This window comes from Apodemus sylvaticus, chromosome 22, assembly GCF_947179515.1.
Source record: "Apodemus sylvaticus chromosome 22, mApoSyl1.1, whole genome shotgun sequence".
Classification (NCBI taxonomy): Eukaryota; Metazoa; Chordata; class Mammalia; order Rodentia; family Muridae; genus Apodemus; species Apodemus sylvaticus.
The window spans coordinates 40,563,676-40,581,738 of NC_067493.1; the positions used below are offsets into that span (position 1 = coordinate 40,563,676).

Here is an 18,063-nt window from a genome sequence, read left to right on the forward strand (position 1 = left end):
GAGAGAGAGCGAGAGAGCAGCATACAATAGGAGATGCTCCCGGGAGCACCCCCGAGAATCTGCCAACATGGCTGCTTTAGGAAAGTCTATCTGTGGTACCCCGGCCCTTGCCACCCACTCTGCCAAGCAAGCAAACTGTCACAACACACTATGAGAAACAAAGCAACAGCAAACCTTAGTTAACTCTACAGCCGTTACAAACCAACTAAAAAAAAAAAAAAAACATACAACAACAACAACAATAACAACAAACCATAACTGTGGCCCCCCGACCCCGACCCCCACCCCCACCATCCCGCTAGAACATCCTCATATGAAAACAGAACTGAAGGACCGGCAGAGCTCTGAAGGAGACCAGCACGCAGGCCCTCACGGCTGGTTAGAGGTAGTAGAGGCGGTTGGACAGAGACAGGTTCGGCTCTCTATGGATGCTCTGACCCACAAGGAAGGCCAGCTTGTGCGCATACTGGCAAGGTGCAGGGACTCGGATGACTCCCTGTGGGGGAGAGAGGGCTGGTCACTGGGCTGAGTCGGGCGGGTGGGTGGAGCTCCCAGGGTCCCTACCACAGCTCGCTAACCAGGGCAGGCAGGCCACAGCAGGGAACTCAAGACAGAAACACACTCACGGGCCAATTGTAGTACACGTGGCAGAGCTTGTAGGTCAGTCTCTGGATATGGTCAGGCTTCAGGCCACTGCTGTCGTAGATGACATTGTAGTGTGTTGGGGACACACTCCCGCTTCTCACTGCCTGGCTCACGATGAAAAAGTCATACCTGGAAAGGCAGGAAGAGGCAGGCAAGGCTAGGACACACTTTCTATGAGGGGAAAAAAAACCCTCATGTTCTAAACAGCCTCCTCGTTCCTCCAGCTCCAATGTGTGTGTGATGGTTAGCAGAGGCGAGTCACGGGCCACTGTGGTCGCGTGCACAGAAGACTGTGAAGACGAGACAGTGTAATCCGTGTTACCATGGCAATGCCACAGAGCATGCTGGCTACACACCAGGGCCTCGTGTCCCCTGCATGCTGTAGGGAGGGAGGGAACTTGCACACAGGACATGCAGCAGCAGCAGCATAGGGTGCCACCAGTTCCCCCCGCGGCTTCCATCTTAGAAACAGCAAGGTAACAAACATAATCACTAAAGATGCAGAACAGATGTGTGAGAGGCAGAACATCTGTACACACTGAGTAGAGGACCCAAGCTAAGGCCACCAGTAAAAAGCACACTAGGAAACAACTGGACATCCATCAGAGTTCTTTGGTCCTGGCACCAAAGGTTGTCAGCCAGGAGCTCCCGTGACCTGACACTAGCGACAGAAGAAAATCAACCTGGCAATCCTGATGTCGCCTAACTAGATTAACTGGAGATCAGGGTCTACACTGCTGTCAATGGGAAAGAATGAGTCAAGAGACATTCAGACATGCGTCCACCAGAGCAACAGATGACCTCTAACTGGGAAAGGGTCATCTATGTGTGCAGAATTCAGGCTGCCACCTTTAAAGGTTCCTACTGCTGACTCCAAGGGCCTGAGTGGTTCTCACAGTCACAGGGCTTGAACAGGATCTGGTGAGAACACACACCGGCCACTCTCAAACTCTGAGTATTGTCCCTACGCTCATAGGCTCCCAATCCTCTCTTCTTTTTGAGTGCCCTGAATACTCGGTGATAGCACCAGGCTCTGTGAAGGGTCAGAGAGAGGCCTCAGATAAAGACCTGGGTCTTCCCCGGGCCTCAGCCTCAGCTGACTGCCCCACTTTGCTCCTGATGTGACCGTATACTCCTCCAGAACTGATTCCATACCAGCCTCTGAGCACAAGACTGGAAAATTGTGTATTTCTAAATAAAAACCCTGTTCACATAGCTGAGAGGATAGCACAAAAAACCCTGTGTGGCCATTTCTGTTGCTGAGAGGCAAGGGCCCACGAATGCTTCCCGTTTAGACCTTGGAGGATGTGCCTGAACTGGTCAGTCAGTTAAGCACCCGGTTGAGGTTTTCAGATCCATCATGCTCTCCCGTTATCAGCGGCTCACGCATCTGGGTCAGGGAACACAGGGACACTGCGGAGGTTCCCAGCCCTCACCTGCAATGCTGGAAGCCCTCTCCAGCCTCACGCTCTGAGCAAAGAGGGGCTTCAGACCGGGGAGTGAACGCCTGTCCCCAGGGATGAAGCTTCCTACCTTGGATACCCTAGGCCCAAGCCCAGAAGAGAGCTAGCTGGTGAGGAGGTCCCCAGAGATGAGCTCTGTCTACCTATATGCTTGGACCTGTGTGCCGAGACCAATCTAACTTCCTCTTACTTATTTGGAGTCAACTGCAGGCTACGGGGTGTGCTGGCACACAGACCCTCTCATCACCTTGACTCCTGGAGGACTGCGTAAAGATATGCGAAAATATAAATGCTGCTTGCAGAAGCTGTTTCTAGAGTCTGAAATACCGCAGAGGAGACAACTCCCCAGTTCCCAAAGAGCCAGCCAAGAGAGCCCTGGCCTTCAGGGAGCACATCAGACCAGGTTAGTGGAAGAGTTAAGATGTCCAAGAAACCCAGTGATAGGAACTGCGAGGCAGACAAGCGTGCACGGATAGTCAAGAGGCCCCAGAACTCACCACTCGGGTCTGGTGACTTCCACATCGATGACTGTCCCTGGCAGAGGGTTCTGAAGTCTTCCCCCAGATTGAGCAAAAAACCTGGCATTGACCCGCTTCTTCACCACAATCACAGTCAGTCTTGGGCTAAGGCAAAGAGGAACATGGCCACACTAAGTTTGGTGGCCTGTCTAGGCAAAGAAGTCACATGCTCACTCAAGTACTTTGGAGGTCTTTTGGGGGCAGTGTTCTGGTGTGACAGGTGTAGTAGATTTGTTCTGTGCCCACACCTGCCTAGCTTCATGTCATAGGGCACACAGGTGACATATGGTTATCCACCCTCCAGGCTACTTCTGGCCTTCAGTCTCACCCAGGGGAAGGTGCAGACCCTCCTCCAGTATGCAGTAAGATGATGATGTGTCAAGACAGGGCCCCTCCTCCTTAAGGACCTCCAAAGCACTTAGGGTACCACAGTGGGCATTTCCTATTCTGAGATCTAAGAGTAAGGATTAGGGTTCAGGTTAGGGTTAGGGTTCAAGGATTCCAGAATCACTGGCTCAAAATGGATCACAGGTGGGGTGCTTATGTGAGTGTGTATATATGTGTATAAACACATCCCCTACTGTATACTGTGTGTTCTAAGTTAACATTTGTGCAATATGCTAAATACAAACACACATTTAATATGCCATCACCAGGAAAGACAATTTGGCCCCTATTCCCGTGGAGTCTCAGGACATTGTGCAGATCCCTGCAGCCCCTGGTCTTTGGCTGTTACAGGGCATATACACATTACCACCAGCTCCCTCTGTGTCGCTGACACTAATGGGAAATACTAGATGCCCATTCGGAGCACGGGGCCTGTGGACAGTAGTCCCTAGGGGCAGTGAGGAGTTGGCTGGAAGACTCACCACCTCACCCTCTAGACTCTTGGCATGTTCCTCTTAAATCCCTCGGGACAGTCACTTGTGGAGACAATTCTCATGGAAGTCAGTGGGCCTGGCCTCAGAGTTAGTGGCATCTAATATGATCGGCAGTCCTGATCCAGGTGACATCAGTTTCTCCCAAGCTCAGACACACGGCTGACCACCATTCTCAGGCAGAAGGGGTCCTAAGAACATGCTACTCAGGAACTGCGCATGCGCCAGTGATCAGCAGCTCATGAGATCCCAGGCACAGGGCCCACGCGGTGAGTGCTGGGTGCTTCTCTTTCACAACATGGTGGCAATAACCAGACTTTTACTAGAAGTGGGGCCATCCCAGAAAAGTCAGCAACTGCCGGTGAAGCCCTGCTGTTGCAAGGCCTGCCAGCTGCCTGCAGCTCTGGGTAGAACACAGAACACAGCTGGGTCCTTCATCCAAGAGCCGTGAGCCTCAGGCTCTGTTTCAAATGTGCTCAGACTGGGCTCAGAGCAGGGAGCTCAGGGTGGCGCTGTGGCAGCAACTGTTGAGGAAGGCGGGAAGTGTCCTACTCTGAGTGAACCACAGGAGGTGAGCAGCTGAGCTAGAACTTAGCCAGACCCAGTTTCAAGGAACAGGAAGATTGCCCTGGCTGCCCGCTCAGTCCTGCCTCCCTCACCCACAAAACCCTCAGCCTGATTTCTATGAAGCTCCGGCACCCTTCTCTCCTTGGTGTCAAGTGACAGTAGGCTCAGAGTGGACAGCCACGTACTTACTTGTAACCTCTACCGACCGACTTGAGGCAATCTAGAAACTGTGGGACCTCATAATTGACCAGGGTCTTCAGCTGCCCGTCCCCTACCCCGTCACGGTACACAATGACGCGGCTGGGCATGTATTCGTTGCAGCCACTCCAAGCCCTCAGAGCAGCTGCAAAAATAAAAAAAGTGTGTGTGGGGGGAGGGGAGGTTTTGAGTTCACAATCCCTGTTTCTCCCAGCCCCAGCCACTTTCAGTACCAGCCCAAGGGCCCCTGGTCAGGAAAATGGTACACAGACCCACCTTGCAAGCACACCTTGAGACCATCCACCAGCTCCTGTCCACGGTCCTGAAAGACGCAGCGGGAGAACCAGCTGTGGAGACAAAAGGCAGGGTGGTGAGGACTTGGGCCTGCCAGGCTCAGCAGCAGGCCTGGGCTCTCTCCTCCTATGACGATTCCTGCCACCTTCCCCACATTTCCAGGAGACCCCGGGCTACGCAGAAGAGCAAGAGACTGTCTCTAGCTGTCCATGACAGTTCTAACACAGCAGTGTAATTTCTTCAGCAGGGATGAGTGACCGGCTAGAGTCATTGTTCTGCTCCTAACATCACTTCTTCCATGCCCCTCCCCCTTCCCCAAGACCAAGGAGGTCACAGCCATTGATATTTGCAAGTAGCACTTGGCCATACTCCGGACTCTGCTGCTGTGGGCTGTCCCCTCATGCCACAACCACACTGAAAACTAATGTTGAAAGGCAAAGGGCTGAGGCAGCTGGGTTGTCACCCTGAAAGCGTGAGTCACACTCGGGGCCAAGAACAGCTGTCAACCCAACGCACTTTCCGAGTTGGCCACCTCCCTGGCTTACCGGGTCATCCCTTCATTGATGCTGGCGACGAATCCTGCGATGGACCTCCGCCCCGCTGTGGTGTCATGGTAACAGTCGATGCCCACGATCATTGCCAGTTTCAGCTTTAGTGAGAACAAGTGTCGTTTAGGGGTGTGTATGTGTGTGTGTGTGTGTTTCCCTGAATGACCATGTGACCACCCTGTCTCCCAATGCAAGCAGACTCACAGGCATGTCCACTCTCCAGAGCTCGCCTCCCATCTTGCAGTTCATCTGCAGGGCAATCTTGGTGGCGATGGCCATGACTGTCTGCTGCTTGCCCAGGGTCCGGGCCACCACACACTGACTTGGGGTAGGGCAGTCTGTACACAAGTACTTCTTGATGGCATCGTATTTGTCCTTCCGATTACTTGACAAGAGACAGACCACCTGAGAAGAAACCAAGCGCCTCTGTTACAGAGAACCAGGAAGTGCTCACGGCTCTGCTCCTGACAGATCATGTCTTCCATGCTTCCCCTGTGGTCCCCAAGACCAAGGCCACACAGCCTTTGACAAGACTCTTGGAAGACAAAGAATAGGGAACAGACCTGAACCCTGTGGTGTAAAGGACACCTGTCACTTTCATCACCATGTGGCTAGTCAGTGGGGTGACACTGCAAGTCTGCTCATTTTATTCTAAGTGACAGACAGGTATACCAGAGGCTCTACACATAAACAAACGGTGGTCTGCGATAAAACGCCATTGCTACCTGAGACTGAGCCCAGTACACAAGGCATCATGGGTAGGCTAGGGGAAGACAAGGGATACCCTCACAGCGAGGTGGACAGACACAGCTCTCTGAGCCTTAGCTCACAGCACCTCTGGACACACAGCTTTTAAAGCCTGCTTCTGGCTTGGGAGTCTGGTCAAGATATAAACCTTCCCAAGAAGCATGTGACAATTCTGAGGGCAAGACGGAGTCCCTGATCAGAGCCTCTCCCCTGCCCAAACAGTGCGGATCCACATTCAAGATTTAAAAAATCAAATGTAGCTTGTGACGCACAATGGTGACCTCTCATCTGCACCCAGACTTTTTCTTATCTCTGGTCCTCAGCAAACTAGGCTCCCTCTGCTTCCTCCACTATGCTAGCTAGGACAGCAGCTATCTGTCTGTGGCCTCTGAGAAGAAAACAAAGGCAAAGGGGAAGAGTGGGCGGGGCATGTCAGGTCTCTTCGGGTCTCCAGCCATGTGGGCAGCCTGCCCCCTTATGGTTGGGTGGCCTCCTGAGAGGCAGGGGGTGTGGGACACTCCTTCTGTGCTATTCACTGCTTCTGACTGAGCCAGACAGAAGCTTCTAGCTAGGTCTTAAAGGCCACTTGCATTGGCTTGTTGGAGATTTGCAGTCTAGTGTGACCGTGTTCAGACAGAGGCTCTCTGGCCTATTGAGGGTTCTGACCTTGTGGGTGACTGTTAATCTGCCTACTTAGCCATCCAGGCCTTGATGACACTGGGAGATGATGGAAATGAGGAGAGCTGGGGCCGGGTGGAAGCTGGCTGTTGGGGAGCACAATGGAGGACAGCTCTGGTCCCTTTTCCTTTACTCTGGGACCATGGGGGGCGGGGCTGTGAATCTCCACACCCACCTCCCTGGGGACGCCCTGCTTCACCTATGGTCCAGGGACAATGGAGCCGAGAGCGCCCTGACCTCTGAAACAGGAGCTGCATCGATCTTGGCTACGGCTCAGTGATAAATGTTTGACCGTCTCACAGCTAGACACACCTCTTCTGCAGCCAGCTCTAAGCCAGCACCGGGCATCTCCACTTTTGAAGTTATCTTCACTGCAGTCATTGAAGACTGTGCCCCTCCACTGGAGAGCTGTTCTCCCGTGACTCACAAGGCTCCCCCTGAGATGCAAAGGCAGTTGGGGGGGGGGGGCGCGGAGTACGGCCACCATCCACTTGCTTCGAGTCACTGTCCTTACAGCTTTAGGCTTAAACAGTTACTGGCTTCACAGAACCTGCTCCAACGACTTTAGAAGCCAAGCCCCAGGCTAATGAGAGCTGCCAACAGCAGCCTCGGGACTCGAGGATGCAGAAATTAACAAAATGTGGGTTGTGTTCAGCTGGGAAACTTGAAGAGATCTTAATTAGCCATTTTCCGAGTCCAAACGTGCAGGGCCCCTCCCTCACAGGGCTGGGGTGTGGGGATGAAGTGGGGGGAACTAATCTCCCAGTGTGGTTCCCTTGCAGCCAGTTTCTCATCTTTAGCCTGCAGTGGCTTCCTGTCCCACAGCAGGTCTGAGCTTCCCAGGGCAGAGAACAGTAACAAGGTCTCACCAGGCTGGCTGCTGCCCCGAGCCTTGACTCCGTACTGCTGAGGGTACCCAGTGCCCACCTCACTCCCTCCCTGCCTGTGAGGGCCCTAATAGAACAGTGGCAGGGAAACCAGCAGCATGATCACAAACCAGCTAAAAGCCTTTGCAGGAAATACACAAACTTAGACACGTGCCTGGTGTGAGCAGGCGTGGCTGGGTGGTGGAATCGTAGGCCCCAACACAATGATGCCACAGACAGCATGCCTGAACTAAAGAAGGCCCCCCCGGGGGGGGGGCTGTCCACACCTCCAAGACCCTCCAGCTTCAAACTGGAGCAGTGAGAAAGTCAGAGGTGAGGAGCGTGAGAGGATGGGGTGACGCTCTTCTTGCTCACAGTAACCGAAAGCACTGCAGCCCAGTTCTCCCACGTCACACCTCACACGAGCACTGTGGGGACTCCCACGGGCGCGTGTGGGATTTACTGTCACCATCCTATCTCATCCTCACTCCTCTCCTGGGTGCCATGTGTCACATGACAGAAAGATGGCGCTCACCAATGCCAAGGCATCCCAGCTCACGAGAGGAGCCCACAGCAGTAGCGCCCGCTCTCCTCAGCAGCCTGTGCATGTTGACCTCACCCTGGGGTCTGCAGTCCAGGCTCTTGGCCTCGCCCTGTGACTTCTAGTTCCTATATGGCTACACATCCATGTGTGTGGGACAACCAAAAACTAACCCTTCCTCATCTGCCTTTCCGCTTTCCCCAAAGCTTCTAGAAGCAGCAGCCCCAAGGAATGTGGCCTTCCCCTCCCTGGCATCTCCTCGTCTGGTGCAGGGCACACACCCACACAGGCGCCAGCTCAGCAGCCTGAGATCAAATGTGGGATTTGAGGACTGACATCTGAAACAGTCCTCTGACCCTAGAGGCCCCTCCCCCAGGCCCCAGCATGGCCTGCTCTTATTGGCTACTCACTATCTGAGTGTCTGATGTCACCTTCTGCTGCAAGGCTCTCAGATAAGCTTCCGTTCTGTCGTCCACCTCGATCCTAGGATCAACAACAATAAAGACAGGTGGTACCCAACACTCGGACCATCACACAGTCAGCCTTCCTGTACCAATCCCAAAATGGTACAAAGCACAGATACAGCAGCGGCCACACAGTGAAGGCCAGGGTGGTCGGTGGTTATCAATCGGCACCACCGTCCGGGCTTCAGTGCTATCCCTAGTGCATCCCTGCCTGCTCTCTTCTCCCTGTCCGACCCCTCTGTGAGGAGGAATGGAGCCATGGAAGATCACAGAGTCTCCAGGAGCTCGATGGGGCATCACTTTGAAGCATGCATATCCTTCTCATAACTGTCAATCACAGCAGACTAGAGAGGAGATGGCCCTGGACACTCACATGATAGCCTTTTTCATCTGGATGCCCATGGCCGGAGTCACTTTGAACAGGTTCTGTATCAGTGAGTTGGCTGCTTCGTAATTCCTGCGGGTATAGATCAGCAGCCAATTATCCAACGGCTTCACGCTGATCAGCGGCGCGCCTCGCGTTTCTTTGGACCAGTCTGCAAATTGTGGGTTGTAATCAAACTAGAACAAAGGGCAGAGATGCGACTGTCAGCCATGATGAAGCCACTGCTCTTGGACAATCCCGTCATGCATCTGGACCCACCGACTACCACGCTTACGTATGAATCAGAGCGACAGATCAAAAGTCCCCAGCGGAGATGCACCTGGAGAGCCTTTCTACGCCCTTCCAAGTGCCCAGGACAAGCTCTCCCCTCCTGCCTCCTAGAGGTTTATTGAAATGACGTATTGAGTGCCACTTCCTTCCTCACAACAAAGGTGTAAAAATTAGGGCTCTGGCTTGGGGTGGCGGCTTAGGTTTACAGTCCCAGCACTCAGGAGGGAGAGGCAGGCAGATCTCCATGTGCTAGAGGCCAGCCAGGTCTACACAGGGAAATCCTGTCTGGGGTGGGAAAGAAAGCTAAGGCCCTTGACAGTGTTGCTCTGTGCAGAGAGCAAGTTCTGGGAGGAGCTCTTGTGGTTAGCATCGCAGCCAACACCCAGAAAACCTCGAAGGTCCCTGCGAGTCCACTGTCCGTTTGCCTGGCTGGACTGTTTCTCTTAGTTCTACCTTGGGCAGGAAGGCACAGACTGCTAGAAACAGTTTAAAAGTGTGGGTATTTGGAGCATCTTAATCTCATAAAAGTATTTTGGGGATATCTTGGGGATATCTCTAGCCTGACTCTGGAGAGAGACATGGCCCAGGCAGAGATGAAGCCAATTGTCTTAGTCAAGGTTTCTATTCCTGCACAAAAAGTCATAACTAAGAAGCAAGTTGGGGAGGAAAGGGTTTATTCAGCTTACACTTCCATACAGCTGTTCATCACTAAAGGAAGTCAGGACTGGAACTCAAGCAGGTCAGGAAGCAGGAGCTGATGCAGAGGCCATGGAGGGATGTTTTTTACTGGCTTGCTTTCCCTGGCTTGCTCAGCCTGCTCTCTTATAGAACCCAAGAGCACCAGCCCAAAGGTGGTACCACCCACAAGGGGCCCTCCCACCCTTGATCACTAATTGAGAAAATGCCTCACAGCTGGATTTCATGGAGGCACTTCCCCAACTGAAGCTCCTTTCTGTGATAACTCCAGCCTGTGTCAAGTTGACACACAAAACCAGCCAGTACACCAATCAAATGGGGCTTCCTGGCAGGGCCTTCTGCACCCTAACATGCAGTGCTTAAAGACTTCAGTCTCCTTTTAGCAGATCTTAGCTTGTTCCAAGGACCAGGCTTTGAGTTCTGCATGTGCTAGACTCACGGGCCGCCTCTTGCAAAATACCAGTCAGGTGGCTCTTGAGTTTTCCAGAGCAAGATGAGGGCATGGGGAGAGGAGCAGCCCAATGCATGGTGGGCTGTCTGCTGCACCAGTGAGATTTGTCCTGGAACTACCCCGCCAGCCTTACCGTCTTTCCACCCTGGTGGATCTTCTCGGATTGTAAGATTCTTCCTGAGAAGGACAGCAAGTTCGAGTCGAAACTCAGGCCCCAGTCTCGAAGCTCTCTCTGCACGTTGTCATCCCTGCGGGTTGAACAGAAGGACCCGGCACTGCTGAGCGGGCAGCAGCCAGGCTGGTGACCCGCATTGGGTGGACAGAGTACCACTGTGGCTCGAAGCTCGCTTCAAGGCCACCCTGGGCCTGGAACACAAAGATAAGCTGCTTTCTAGCCCCTGTCCCCCCACCCCTTAGAGTCCCAATGCTTGGACTGCCACCCACTGCAGAGTGACCCACTGTCTACACTGGCATTTGTGTCTGACAACTGCTGGCTCTTCCCTCCCACTGCCTTTCCCTGGCAGGATTGGGACGGACACGTCTTGTGTATGATGTTTCGCTTCTTGGCTCCCTGAGAAGCAGCTGGTCCCAGGAACCCAGGAACCCGGGGAGCCCTCCACAGCCCTGCCAACCCAGGAGGCCACACTTCCTGCCCTCCGGAATCCTCCCACACCCACGGGGAAACCCCAATCGCCGGGAGTGCTGAGCCAGCCTACTTGTGAATGTAGTCGATGAGGCGGCCCACCTCCCGCTGCCGCTGCTCGGGGGTCAGGCGCGTGTGCACCGCCAGGTCCTTCATCACGTTGAAATCGTTGCGCATTTTATCCGTCAGGCCTGCAAGCAGAGCGCAGGTGAGAGCCAGGCCTTTCGAAGGGCTGCAGAGCCCCCAGAAAGGCGTGGCTAGGGATGAGCGGAGAGAATGGAGGAACAACACTAGGGCACCTGTGAGGTAGCAGAGTTCAGGGATGAGCATGGCTGGGCCAGGCAGGGTGCCGCCAGGGCCTCTCCTCCGCTTGGGCTGGCTCACCAGCACTGGCTGCTTCAAGTCCGTGATCTCCTGGTTGTATTGCTGCTCAGGAGGAAAGGGAGAGACACTAGACACCAACCAGGCAGTGCGCACACCCACGGGTGCAGTAAGTGCCTTGTTAACATCGTGTCAACCCCCCAGAGGTGATGTATATACTCCAGAAGCCGTTGTCCCTTCCACCAACTGAGGGTCTGGGAGGAGGAAGGGCAGGTCTGACGCAGGAGGATGAGCTCCGAGTAGCCAAGTCCTTAGCTATGGAGACCTGACCACGGTGACAGACTTCTCAGGTTACAGTCATGGTGCTCCCAGCCCCAGGGCAGGAAGGCTCTTTTCTGTCATCTATAGTTCCACAAGCTGCTTGTTCCACAACAATTTTTTTTTCTTTTGATTTGGATGAATCTTTTTCCCACTGAGCATAAAAGGAATGTCATTATGTCAACTAGCCAGGTCATACCAGTCTAGTTCATGCCCACCCTGGAACAAGGTGTCACCAGCAGGCCATGCCATTTAAAAACCTGACTCGTGTCTTTTCTCCTGGTGTCCTAACCACCAGGGTTTAAGATGTGAATGGTTCCTCAGATGTGGTCCTCACACTTCACTGAATATGCGTGGCTAGTTGTCAGGAATGTGGGGTGTGTCCCTTTCCCTGCCTCCTGGGCCTTTGTTAGAGTCCTGGCCACAGGAGGGTAGGGCTGGAGTCCACAGATGCTGGATGACCCTTGACCTCCCGTTGTCTGCAAGCTCTGCCTTACTAGGACCTCTCTGAGAGCTGTGAACTCCAAAGTGGCCCAAGAGACCAAGCTGCAACAGAGCTGGCTGGCCAAGGATCAGGCAGAGCCACAGAGGGAGGGGCCATGCCAAGCGGCTTGCCCCACCCCCCACCCCCTGCTGACGATGCCAGCCTGTCCCCATGACACACTGTCACATTCGATCACTCTGCTGGACAGAGCTGCCAGGGCAGCAGTGTGCTTCTGACATGGGGGAGTTTCTCAGGGACACAGGCAAGTCTGAGCAGGGTCCTCACACTCCCGCACACGCCACCCAGGGAGGAAACAACCTACCTTCCTGTAGTACTCCAGGAAGCTGACCTCCGAGCCGTCGGCCTTCTTGAAGGTGCTCTTTGGATTCTGGTCCCAGTCAATGTCATCTACTCTGTAGGTCTTGTTGTTGTACCTGTGGGCATCCAGGACAAGGGTGGGGCTCCAAGTCACATTCCCAGACCCCTGGGGACGTTTGGTGCTGGAAGGGACTGGACAGTGGCTGGAAGGACAATGGCTGGAAATGGAAGGAATGGAAAAAGGCGAAAAGCAGGAGGCGCCTGTCCTTTGTATCTGACACCAGGAAAGGCAGCACACGCGACACAGCTGGCTCTGGCTCACGCTGTCCGCTCACCTCTGCCTGGCCCTCCCCAGCCCCACTCTCTAGCCCCCGGCTCCTGCGATGAAGCCAAGCCGTACTTGGTGAGCACGATGAGGCCTATGAGCTCCTTTGACACTTGCTCCTGGAACTTGTGCTCCTCCGTCTGCTGGTACAGATTGAACATGAAGTCTAGGACGGTCTCGCTGCGGAGGACCTTGTGGCTGACGTCTGTGCAGAGCATGATGTTGTTCTCATACTGAAGGATGGACGTGGTGAAGCCCGGCCAGATCACCAACCTGCCAGCACAGGGAGGGGACAGGGGCGGCCTCATGCGCCCGTCCTGGTCTAAAGCACAAAGTGCTGAGCCAGCTCACTTCCAAGAATAAGATGGCAGACAGCTCAACGCCCTTTCCAGAGCTTCAGCAACATTCACTAAGTATACACACTGACCTGATTAAACTCGTCTTTATGATGGGCTGTCTAACATCCTGAGCCACCAAAGTCTCAACACCCTCAGCTGTTGACCTGAGGACCGGACTGACCACAGGGTACACGGTCTGTGCAGCAGACTAGGATTTTGTTGTTTTGGTGGGGTTTTTTGTTTTGTTTTGAAGCAAGCAGTGTTGGTATGAGTCTACATTGTTCAAGCCATGTTCCAAGCCCCCTTAACTCTGAGCACCAACAACAGGCTGTTTCTAGTTTACAGATCATTTTCCAAGTCTGTGGAGCCCAGACGGTAGACTTTCCACAGCGTACAAACCTGTGATTTGGAATATCAATCGGGTCACTTGGGTTGTAATAATTCCGTCCGATCTGTTGCAAATTCATGATTTTCAAGAGCCTACAAATTGAAAGTCACAACAGTTAGCACAGAGAATCTTAGGGACAACCTGGAGTCACATAACAGTCAGGGCAGGGCCCGCAAGCTATCACTTCTACACTGCCCGGGAGTTAGGGATGGATCTTAAACTGTCTGAACATTGGGGGGCAGGGGCAGAATTTCAAGACACAATTGAATTGCACTGACTCCATTTTATCATGTTATACCAAGATAGCCTACTTACATGCTGTCTGTGGCTATGTCTAGCTACAAAACCCAATGGCTGCCTCGTGCTATCCAAGTAGCTTTCCTTTATTAAAGAAAACTGCCCCAAGCAAATGCATTCCATCAGGCCAAATGTCCCTCACACCTGGGAGCCATCTATGAGTGTGAGAAACAAGGCATGAGCCCAAGTACCGCCCCATTTAGATGGCTCCTCACAGGGAGGGGTCTTCTGTAGAACATGTCTTTGTGTGTGTGTTTTATATGTGTGGGATATGTGCAGGGGCGTGTGCCTCTACACATGTGTGAGGAGGGCATCAGGTAACCTTTTCTTAACCTGTTCTAATATTCTCTATACCTTACTCTCGAGACATGGTCTTGCAGTGAACCTGGAGCTAGGCCGGTGGCCAGCAGGCCCAGTGACTCTACTGACTTACTCAACATCATGTACTGGGGCTACAGGCACATGACCATGCCAGGATTTTATGTGGGTGCTGGGGATTTGAACTTGGGTCCTCCTGCTTGCACGGCTACCTCCCCAGCACCTAGAACATGTCCTCATATGGAAAGTGCACAATGTGCAAAGACTGCTAATTGCTCATCACGTGGCCACCAGCTGCCCCGGCAGCCACCCACCCACCCTGGGGAAGGAGCAGGCGAGGTGCTTTCTGACAGCTCAAAGCCACTATTTCAAAGGCATACTGTCAGCACCAGTGGGGAACGGGCAGCATCCTAGAGGGCAGAGAAATTAATTTCCTGTCAGAAAACCACATTTTAAATGTGGTTTTTTAAAAGTGACCAGGTAGTGCAGCACTGCTGATAGGCACAAGCCCCACCCCCAACCCCTTCCCAGAGACACCGGCCACAGCCACAGCGCATGCTCCTGGCCCTGGCACGGACCTCCTGAAGATGATGTTGTAGAACTGCAGGCAGGTGGGCGAGGTGGGCGGCAGCTCATTGGTCAGGGTGATGGTGATCCTCACGTGCTCCCCATTCCGAGTCTGACTGAATACTTCCGTGACCTAAAGCCAGAGAGGTGAGAACCCAGATCTTGCCTCTGTGGAGAAAAGCTTGCCCAGACTCTTGGTGGGGGGGGGGGCGGGTTTCAGCACTAAGACAAGCCTCTCGAAGCACAGACTTGTGTAAACTGAGACTAAGAAGCTGGCTGAGCAGCTCAGAGTCCTTACGTAACTCTCACAGTCTTTCTGTCTCTTGGGGACTCTTAGGACCTCGTGAGTCAGAAAGGACCCATGGGAGCCCTATTTTTCCCTACCAGGAGACCCTTGCTGAGGTTTGCTTTGGGATGGGCACCCCCAGCCTCCTCTGCCAGTGGAGACATTTGAAATAACCTTGTGCTGTAGTCTCTTAGGCAAAAACAATATCGTCCCATCGAAAGCATGACACCTTCCGATGAGGTCTTCGTGCTGGAAGAGCAGGGCAGAGCGTAGCCTGCGGGCCTCCATCAGGGGATTGTAGTCGATGTGGTACTGATACAGGGCCCACTGCGGGCGCGAGGTCAGCCGGAAGTGGTTGGTACTCAGCTTCACAATGATGCCAGAGGAGCCTGTTGGGGCCACCACACACAGTGAGCCCCCTGCATGTCACACACACAGAGCTGGGGACAGTGGTGAGCTCTCCCCTTCAAGGGAGCTGGGCCTGGGTACCAACTGTCCTATCACTTCACGGGAGATCATGCAACCCACCACAAAAGCAACTGATCTCTTTAGAAGGGGGTTGTGCAATGTTTTAACAAAGCTTCCCAGAATACAAAGCTAAGACAGCTGAGAGACAGACAGACAGACAGACAGTGGAGGAGTTGGAAAGGCTGCTACTGCTGAGCAGAGCCCTCTCCTCTTCCGGAAAAGCACCACAGCCCAGTGCCTCGAAAAGTACCTCCTGAAGAGATGCCTCTATGCTCCCACCTGTCTTTGACTCTTTGACATGGTCAAGGTTCTGTCTGGTGTTCACACCAAGGTCATGAAAGTCTCGGCGACGCCCTCCTCTCTCTGCCAGTGACAGCTCCTGGAACCCAGCCGAGATCTGCAGTTCTTGGGGAAAGATGGAAGCCACTCAGGTATTATGCGAGTGGGTGGGAGGACTCCTACAGTGGCTCATGGCCGGGAAATAAAGCCACTCTTTTCCATCTGTCATTCTGTCACCTCCTCCCTCACAGGGCCATCTCTACCCTGCCTCTGGCCACTCCTTACAACACTTTATTCTAAAAGGCCAGGCTCCTGGGACTGTGGCGCTAGGATTGGAGGCATGGATTTGTTATTTGGGAAACAAGGTTTTGTACTGTAAGTCTCGAGGGAGCCAGGGATGAAAACAGCAGTGGTTCTCAACCCCCCTAAGGCTGCAACCCTTTAATACAGTTCCTCATGTTGTGGTGAACCCCCCAACCATAAAATTATCTTCATTGTTACTTCATAACTGTAATTTTGCTGTTATGAATTATAATGTGAATATCTTGGGGATTGTGACCCACAGGTGGAGAACCACTGGGGGTCAGGATGTTAACTCTATAGCCTGGCTGGGACTATGACCGAAGTGTCATAGGTCGCCTCCTGACTACATGTTCTGCCCGCCGCCAGCAGCAGGGACAGGTATGCTCACATACACGGGGCACAGAACAGTACTAAGTCATCAATTTTCCCTTATTCCAAAAACAGTCCAAAGAGTCTGAGGTTGTCAAGCCATCCTGTGTGCAGTGTGTATGCAGCCAGGTGTCTGAAAGAAACAACACAGGGGCCACAAGACAACGCTGGCTTTGCGGTCAGTGGCTAGTCCTCTAGCTGACATCCTCGTATGTGTCTCTTGTAGCAGTGCCTACTTGTGGACTTTCTAGAAACCAGCCTCCCTTCCTTCACGGGGGCAGGACATGTAAGGAGCAGCGTCCCCTCAGAGAGAAGACCCCCCGCCCGCCCTCCTGGTAGCTGGCACACTTCGGCAGTGTTTGGGAGCTGGCGGCTGGCCGGGCTGATTCTCGGCAGGGAAATTCTCTGCCCAGCCCTGCACATGTGAAGATGCGCTGTCTTAGGTCAAAGCCACAGAGAGTCAGACCAGCTTCTGAGGACATCGCTACAGATGCCAAGACAACACTCAGAAAATGGCTTAATCACACGGAGTAGGCAGACTGAGGTCATACGTGAAGTTCCGTGTATGGCTGACGTGACCCCGGCACGCTGCAGCCTCTCATCCACAGCCTGCCGCGGGGTAGCACGTGTCCCATTACTCTGCGGCAGCGTGGTCCTCGGCCATCTTGGAAGCACCGAGGCCCCTGCACATGGTGGCCCTTTACTTCTCCCCCTCCCCCCCCTTACCTTGTGACTTGGACGTGGCTCCAACTACCATTCCCCTCTGTCGTCCTCGGCCAACCAAGTCCCCCTCTGTAGGGGACTGCTGAGGTCTCGGCGGGATGTACCCAGGCTGCTGGCTCTGCTCACACAAACACAACGCAGTTCCCTTATGCCGCAGGTGGGCACACTAGTCCACAGCATTCAGGAACTTTGTTATCAAGTCTCTGCTCATTCAAAGAGGACTCAAGCTCCTCCCGCCACACTCCATCTTAGCTCCTCCCAGCACCCAGGTTACACCTGCTTGGTTGAGGTGCTGGGGATGGGACCCGGGGGCCTCCCGCACCCCGGCCAAGTGTTCTACCACAGAGCCCTAGGCCAAATCCTTAACTCCCTGCCATCAGCCCCACTGGCTGGTTCTTCAGATGCTACGGACATGGAAAAGGACAGTCCTCACCGCAACAGCCCCAACATGCTGCACCGTCTCCTGACCTCGGGCTCTGCCGCGGGCCCGGGCTCGGGCTCGGCCAGTCATTTTCTGTCACAGAGGAAAACACACAATGGACTCATGTGTATTCACCATTTTGTCACTAAATCTTTCTAAAGTATTTAAGTAGTTAAAGTATTTAAGTAAAGCATTTTAAAGCTCTAAAATAAGTCCCCCAAATTATATACGCTTGAATCTTTCCTACTGAGGACCTGCTTCGTGCAGGCTGGGCTAGCTAGCATCCCCACACAGATTTCTTGGGGAATCCTGGCACTCCCTAGACACTAGCGACTGCTGGGTGGCAGAGCTCAGACGGAAATGCACTGCTATAATTTGCTTTCGGGGAGGCTAGTGAGATGGCGAGAACCCTTTCTACCCTTACAATGGATATGGGCCTTATTACCAGCAGGCACGTGATGGCGCATAACCATCAGTTCCAGGGACATCTGATGGCCTCTTCTGGCTTCGACAGGTACCAGACACACAAATAGCATGCATACAAGCATGCAGGCATGCACCCCCCCCCACACACACACCATAACATACATTAAGAATTTTGATTTTGATGACTTAGGAAGCCAGAGTGTAGAGGATTACAGTGTTGAGGCTGGTCCTCTCCCGGTGAGTCTATGAGTCACGTCAAGTA

At 53.5% G+C, this 18,063-nt stretch overlaps 1 protein-coding gene across 1 annotated transcript; it reads right to left on the reverse strand.

Annotated features, from left to right (window-relative positions):
* Nucleotides 1-379: 379 nt before the first annotated feature.
* Piwil1 (piwi like RNA-mediated gene silencing 1) lies at nt 380-17,465 on the reverse strand. The gene is made up of 20 exons (XM_052168326.1): nt 17,388-17,465; nt 16,958-17,072; nt 15,560-15,685; nt 14,987-15,201; nt 14,538-14,659; nt 13,356-13,436; nt 12,694-12,891; nt 12,298-12,409; nt 11,152-11,278; nt 10,926-11,043; nt 10,343-10,457; nt 8,781-8,968; nt 8,354-8,426; nt 5,316-5,516; nt 5,109-5,212; nt 4,546-4,616; nt 4,261-4,414; nt 2,606-2,731; nt 627-774; nt 380-496 (listed from the first exon to the last, which is right to left on the reverse strand). Exons 1-20 carry the CDS (start codon nt 17,463-17,465, stop codon nt 380-382), a joined length of 2,589 nt encoding a protein of 862 aa, XP_052024286.1.
* Nucleotides 17,466-18,063: the final 598 nt, after the last annotated feature.